Genomic DNA, 7,232 nt, shown 5'->3' with positions numbered 1-7,232 from the left:
CCAATAATCGTCGATGATATTTTCCTTGAAAAAAAAAACTAGGTGTAAAATGGACACACAGGAAATAAAGCTTAAGATAATCCCTTTTCGCTTTTCCAATCTATAAGTACTAACGCAAAGCTATATACACGAGAGGAACAGAGAGGAGGAGCAGCGAAAAGTACCTTCCCAAGCACTGCATCAACAATCTCCGCGCTGCTGGCTCTGCAGCTGAGCTTCGTGTGTGTGAGGGATGAATTGTGCGAACCCGTGTAGTATAAATATCATAACATATCTCCCACATATTGCTCCTGATGCTGCCTGACTCTTTCTTGATCTAACATCACGATAGTCACATGTAAATGAGATTTCATGTATCGAAGGGTCATCTACCTGAAATAACTCGCCCAGTTACCATCTATTACGCAAACAAGGAAATGTTACGGGAAGAACTATATTCACTCGCGCATTTGCATTCACTGAACTATGCGTTAATCCATAATCCCCGCGACCTTTAGCTAAGCTGATCGCCGAACAAAGCCCGAGATTCACTCGTCGAGCGACAGAAATAGAAGCGGCAAATTCGCCGTTTGCGTCATTTTGACACAAACAGCGGTCGACTTGCAGCGAACTCCAACTTTCATCGACCATTCGAGCTCTTTCGGAGTTACACATCGGAAGATTTTCAAGTGCAAACTTGGTGTAGATTTTGCATGTTTCCGATAATCTTGCCGGACAGCTAAGCCTAATGCAATGGATCTGCAGCAAACTGTGCAAGATCTCGCGGAAGCATGGGTGGCCGCGAATACAGATACGAGTTTCAGCCGTACGCAGGTAAATAAAAACATGACGTATTTGCAAAACAAAATCATCTAACGTTGCGGGATTTTTAAGAGATGTGATGATCTCATCTACACAAAGAATCATTATCTTACGGAAATATATCGAAAAATCCCTCTTTTGTATCGTGAATAGTGTCTTGCAGGGAATGTATTTCCTCGATTCAGTTCTGGAGCTGTACCTCCCTATCGTATCACTGGCTGCTCATTCCGCCGGAACTCCCGGTGGTGTGGTGCGCAGTCACGGTGGATGCTTATTCGCCTGCTTCAGCCTACGCCACTCGTAGGGCAGCTTGTTGTGGCAGTGCAAGTGTGCCCTGTGCAGTGACGAGGATCAATGCAAAATCATGCTTCAGAGTGTACACTATTTAAAATTGCCTTCTCACACCTCTTGGTAGAATACCAAAGGGTTTAGAATACATATGTTATAGTGTTCATAATGTTTAAATGCTCTTATTGTGCAGAAATTAGTCTGATTACCAATGTGTAGCACAAGTCAATTAAACTTTACTCCAGCTTGTGTAAAACCTAGGGTCTATAGAGGGTTCTGTAGGTACGGTAAATGATGTCTAGTAGTTAACACAGTTAGAATCTATGCTGGCTCTTGTTCTGTAGATGGATTTTTAAATACTGATGTGTGGTTTATTTAATTTTTTGAAGGTTCAAAAGATATCGCATTCTAGTCCCCTCTAGACTAGAACCTAGTAGTTGTATACTCACAGACAGTCACACTTGGCTTATTATTATTTTTTTTTAATTCCTTGTAATTTTGTTGTGTTTTTTTTTTCAATCAACAGATTTTCCTGTGACTTTAAAGCACGATAATAGGGTCCTGTATATCATATTCCGTTTGCTGAATGCCGAAATAAATCTGAACTATGAATCGAACATTTGCTACAATTCACATAGAAGTGGGTTATATTATTACTGGTATTATTTGTTTTGTCAGTACCGGTACACATTTATTATCATATTTTTATATGCATGAGGCTGAATGATACTGTGGAAATAAACAATAAGTGAAGGCCTTTTATACACACTTTGCATACAACTTGTCTGTACAACATTGAGCAAATACATTTTGTATCAGACTTTGCAAACCCCAGTACATTGCCTCAAACTACATAACATGCAGGCCTTTTAGCTATGTAATTGAGATGGTACCAACAAAACCAACCTATTCTGCTCTATTAAAAAACAACAACAAATCTTACTCTTAGGCTTACAAGTGTATGTGTATTTAAAACAAAGCATGATCATTGTTAAAATTTTTATTGTACTTGTTATTTAAACAAATGCATTTTGATAATTTGTTGGGTGGTATAATCAGTCAGTTGCTCATTCCTAATATTGTATCTGTTTTCTTTCTTGATTGCATTCTTGCACTAGCAGTGTAAGAACAAACAAACATTTAAATACTTTCTTTTATTGTTCACAATTTGTTTGTGATACCTCGCAACCTCACTTGTGGCAAAGATGGAAGTTGGTTTTTCTGCCAAAAGGTTCAAGAGTTTTGAAGCATTAGACTTTAGCCATAATGCATACTTTATTGTTATGATTTTACCTTAGATACAAGACGTATGTCTGTATGAATGGAAATTGCAAAATTCTGCAAATTCTTTGAGGATGTTATATTCTCTTTGCTAATTTTGGCATTTCATCTTTTTATGAGGCTATTCCATTATGTTAGCAAAGAAAAGTCAATAAATTCCATGAACAGGGCAGCCTTTTCTAGACTACAGGTACAACGTAGCAGAGTTGCAGTTAGTTTGTACTCTTAAAAGAAACCCAATAGTCAATATTAGCAGGGTTAGACCTAATAATGTCAACCCCCCCCCCCCTCTAAAAAAAAGCAAAAAAAAGCAAAAAAAAAAAAAAACAGCAAGGGGCTAAAAGAATATGAATCCCAACTAATGTACTTTTATAAACTTATTTCTTAAAAAAGAGAGAGAATAGCAAATTTTGTCATTTCAACACACATTTGGCATCTGAGGAATGAGTTTTTTTCTTTTTGTTTTTGTTTACGTAAGTTTCCTTTCATTTTCAATTCTTCTTGTGCTTTGTATGGAAGGAAATTTCTTGCAGTACGCATACCAGTTGTTTAATTATTCACCATACAGTATACAATAACTGCAATCACCCATCAGCTGATGAAGCACGTCATGCTTTGATTTTTTAAGGTAATATGACTTGCGCAATTGACAAGTTGTGAGATTCCACTATTAAAACTTAACACCATTTATGAATTACTAATGGACAGATCAACAAAAATCAAGAGCGCCAGTGTCAAACGTTTTATTTATAATCACAAATTGCACATTTCTAAGTTATGGAAGATACAGTGTACAACCTCTGGACAGAAATTGTCTCATTTTGTAAAGTTACAATGTACATTATGTACATTGTAAAGTTGCCTGCTGACAATACAGTCATGAAAAGAATTAAACATCTACTCTTTCATGTCTGTGTCAGATCAAACAGAACAAGTAAATTAGTTTTGATCATTTTGATACCCGCTAATTAAATTTATTGTTGCGCTGCATGTACAAGCAAAGTATCGAGATTAAGAAAACAAAATATTGATTTGCGTGTCTGTCATGGAGTCTTTAAACTGAGATAATTTCTACCTTGCTCACAGTTGGATGTGAATTATACAGAGTAAACGTACAGACAATGTCAATGTCAAAGTGTACCAGTAGGTGTATACATATAAATTGTCAGTGCTCTTACACTAGATAACCATTATGAGGTACACAATGTACACAATTATATAATACAAATGTACATTGTGCAAACAATTAATGAGCACATTAATTAATATGTAATTTGTTCATGGAAATCCCAACTTGACTAGGACACCAGAATGAAACTCTAAGAGAAAACATGGCACAAAGTTGTACTTGAAGTGCTATTTGATTTTACCGTATCCTTTCACTTTATCAGTCTTTCTTTGAAATATCAAGTTCCAAATGTCGTTTTAACCCTTAACACAAAAAGCCATTACACAACCTGTAGTAGAGTACACATGTATGTACACGATGTAAGAGTGCACATTTGAAGATTCAAGGAAATATGACTAGTAAATTGTAAAGCTCTCAGTTCCAGGGTTTTTATCCACTCATGTACTTTGAGGTTCTCTGAAAAGCAGTACATCAAGAGCAAAAGCAGAACATGGAAGGCATGTTGAGATCAAAGCTCCCCTTCTAAATCCTGCACATTTTAAACATTTTTTTTTCTTTTTAAAGGAGTGTACATGTAGACATTGTAGAGTTTTAATTTTTCTGAGAACATCAAACTATGAGCTCTGCTGTATCATTTGTACTATTTACATTGTACACCCTCACACCATTTGTAGTATTGAAAATGCTTGCTTCATGAATTAGAAAAGCACTCGTAGAGCACAGACCTCTGCAAAGCAACTAATTTACACCTAGTACACGCGTGCTGAAAATCGCCCAATTTCCCAATAAACGAGGCCTTTTGTTTAAATGTCATCGACTTCAGCTACGCGCCGCCTCGACCGAGCAGAATACGCGCTTTAGAGCGCATACATACCTCAATTACGTGCAGCTTGAACTCCCAAGTTCATTGACCCTATCTGCAAAAAATATTTAAAAATTCATCCAAAATCCATAAGATTTCCTGGATCACTACCAAAACTGAATCATCTCTTCCTTCTGTCATCAACTTTTCCTGCAAGTTTCATCCAAATCTGTTCACAACATCTTTGAGTTATTTTGCAAACAGACAAACCAACACCGATGATCACTTAACCTCCTCCTTCCTTGGTGGAGGTAACAAGCTTCTGTATGCGTTTACTTCTAGTTTGGTTGTACTGTAATGGTATCCTGTACAAGTCAGTGCATACAGTAGTAGTTGGATATTTCACAGGCCTGCCCAAGAGGTGCTAATCTGGAGTAAGAGATTCATTGGACATATTGTACCAGTATTCAAAGTCTTACATGTCGTTATAAACATATAGTGCAGGCTAAAAGTTTTCATGATGACAGCACCCAACAGCTGTACACCTGTTTGTGTTATGGTGTACACATTGTACAGCTGTAGCTCTCCTGGTTACCACGGTGATGTGTGACTTCGCTTGTGAATCACTCAGCACAGTGTGGTACGATGTACTCACACTTGCATTGGTTCGAAGGAAATATTTTTGTTTTTGTTTTTGAGATTTCGACAACGGAGGTACAAAATGTATTTTGACAAGGACCTCATTGAGGATCTATGAATATCATCCAAGACTTTGGAAATAAACAATTTAACTTTTTAAAGGCAAATTTGAACTTCTTACATGTTGTACACTTATAGATGTATGTCTGTGCGTGTGTTTGCAATAAAGTTCTCAATCCTGCCTCATGGTATGTGTTACACACCTTAATTGCACAATCATTATCAGAAGTATAGCATTCTCACAAATGAATTCCTACGTGTACTAGCATTTTTCACAAATAAGTTTCAACTTATGTATTTTTATAAATTTGTTTCAGATTCATAGCTTTCATTTCATCCTACACATTCTGAAATTATTTTCATTTCTTTTCGTAATGTTCCCCTTTACCACAAACTCATCCTTCCATATTTTTTTTCTCCCCTCCCCCCAGCATCTCCAGGTTTACGGGAGTACCGCACCAGAGGAAGCTGAGGAAGGGACTGAACCGTCGACGTCCAGTGAGGGCGACTTCAACGCCGCCGTGGCGACGCCGTCCTCGCCTCCTCACGGGCCGTCGAGCGGAGACAACAACCTAGCGTCGTCGCACAGCCGGAAGCGAAAGCAGTCTAGCCCGCAGCAGAGACGGGAAGGGGCAGAGTCCGTCTCACCACCACCGCTGTCAGCCGCAGCCTCCGGGAAGGGGGATCCCCCACCCATGAAGCGGCTCGCCATGAAAGACACAGGTGAAAGAATGCATCTTGACAAACCAATTCACTGAGTAACACTGCCTACGAGTACTTTCCTGTCTCTCTCTATTGTTCCTAGCCCCCCCCCCCCTTTACTCCACCCCACCCCAAAAAAAGTCTGTCTTCTCGTTTCCATCTTTTGATTCAAGCACAGTTATATTAAAAAATACCCTTGATTGCAAACTACAGTGTACTATTTTTTATAATGAATCATATTTTTCATGACAACTGTACAAATTACAACATTTACAGTTGACTTGGTCCTTGGTATCTTATTGCTATGGTGCCCTCCATGGCAGTGGAAGTTGTAGTCGCTGGGAAGTGGCAAGTATTGTGAAGTGCTTCTAACCAGGGAGGTGCTAATAGCACCTCCCTGTTCTAACAAAGGAATGGGGGTCATTGAGCATTTTCCACCTAGAAGATAGAAAATACCCTTCCATGTTCAAGTTGACTGTCATACATAGAAGTTTTGCTGACACATACCTGAAATAACTGGTTTTTTGAGAATCAGTATATGTAATGCAAAAACGGTTCATTTTTTTTTTTTCATGGACACAAATGAAATATTTTGATTTTTGCAATTCGCATCATGATGTGAAAATTGGTCCAGCTACACTGTACATTCTTGTGTATCTTGTGAGTGTGTTGTGTGTGTAACTCGTTGTGATTTACCCAGAGTGACATATGTGCGAACAGCAGGCTGAAGACGAATTGTATCAAATCCCATAATGCAACTCGCTAGCACTCCGGTGTCCAGGGGCATGCTCCGGTCATCGTTTAGGCAAGGGCAGTATAGAGATTCAAAGCATTTAATTTGCAGCTGAGTGATTTGAATTTGCCATGCGCGAACGGGAGCGAATAGAGTAGATCTCGTTTTTGCATTGGTACAGCAGAAAAACCGATCTAACTCCTAAGTGTGAATGGGCCTTGAGAGAGATCAAACAGACAGAGTAATATCTGAAGTTTCATTTCGAGCGGATATAAATTGAGGAAGTGGCAGAATGGAAGTTTCTTGTCATTTCATGAAATAGCGAAGTCTGTTTTAACCACTTTAAATGCAAATTAGATTAGAAGTGACACTGTCATCATCTCACAACTAATCTCGTTGATCATTAAAGAGATGAAAATGTTTGTGGAAGTCATGTTTATGACCCGGAATCTAGCAACCTACAAGCCTTTCAGGACTCTCAAAGTCTACATTTGCTAAGTTTATGAAAATCACAAGTTCTTAGTATGATGTGAGAAATTATTCTGTGTTTACTCCATTTCAAAAAGGAAAGTTTTGCATGTTTTATTGACTGTAAGAAACAAAAGTAACAACCGTAATTTTTTTGTGAACAGTCAAAACTTTCTTACTGTACATGAAGATGGATTTGTAACCAATAGCTTGTCAATCAAAAGGGAAAGTCTGAAGAACAGCACCCTTGCGAGATGAAGCCTTTATTACTATTTAATTTGCATGTACTATACACTTGTACAGGTATAATTGTTGGGGAAGTCACTATT

The 7,232-nt window shown here is 38.2% G+C and overlaps 1 protein-coding gene across 1 annotated transcript; it reads left to right on the top strand.

Annotated features, from left to right (window-relative positions):
- Nucleotides 1-502: 502 nt before the first annotated feature.
- Nucleotides 503-5,723, top strand: LOC139741346 (uncharacterized; the record flags this gene model as incomplete). Its single annotated transcript, XM_071651927.1, has 2 exons — nucleotides 503-813; nucleotides 5,432-5,723. Coding segments are annotated over exons 1-2 (373 nt in total), but the record flags the coding sequence as incomplete, so codon positions are not given.
- Between the last annotated feature and the right edge of the window lie 1,509 nt (nucleotides 5,724-7,232).

This window comes from Diadema antillarum, unplaced genomic scaffold (assembly GCF_040938485.1).
Source record: "Diadema antillarum isolate AM-2024a unplaced genomic scaffold, OU_Dant_1.0 seq00000923_RagTag, whole genome shotgun sequence".
Classification (NCBI taxonomy): Eukaryota; Metazoa; Echinodermata; class Echinoidea; order Diadematoida; family Diadematidae; genus Diadema; species Diadema antillarum.
Note: the sequence above shows the minus strand (reverse complement) of the source record. Positions and strands in the feature narration are given on the sequence as shown.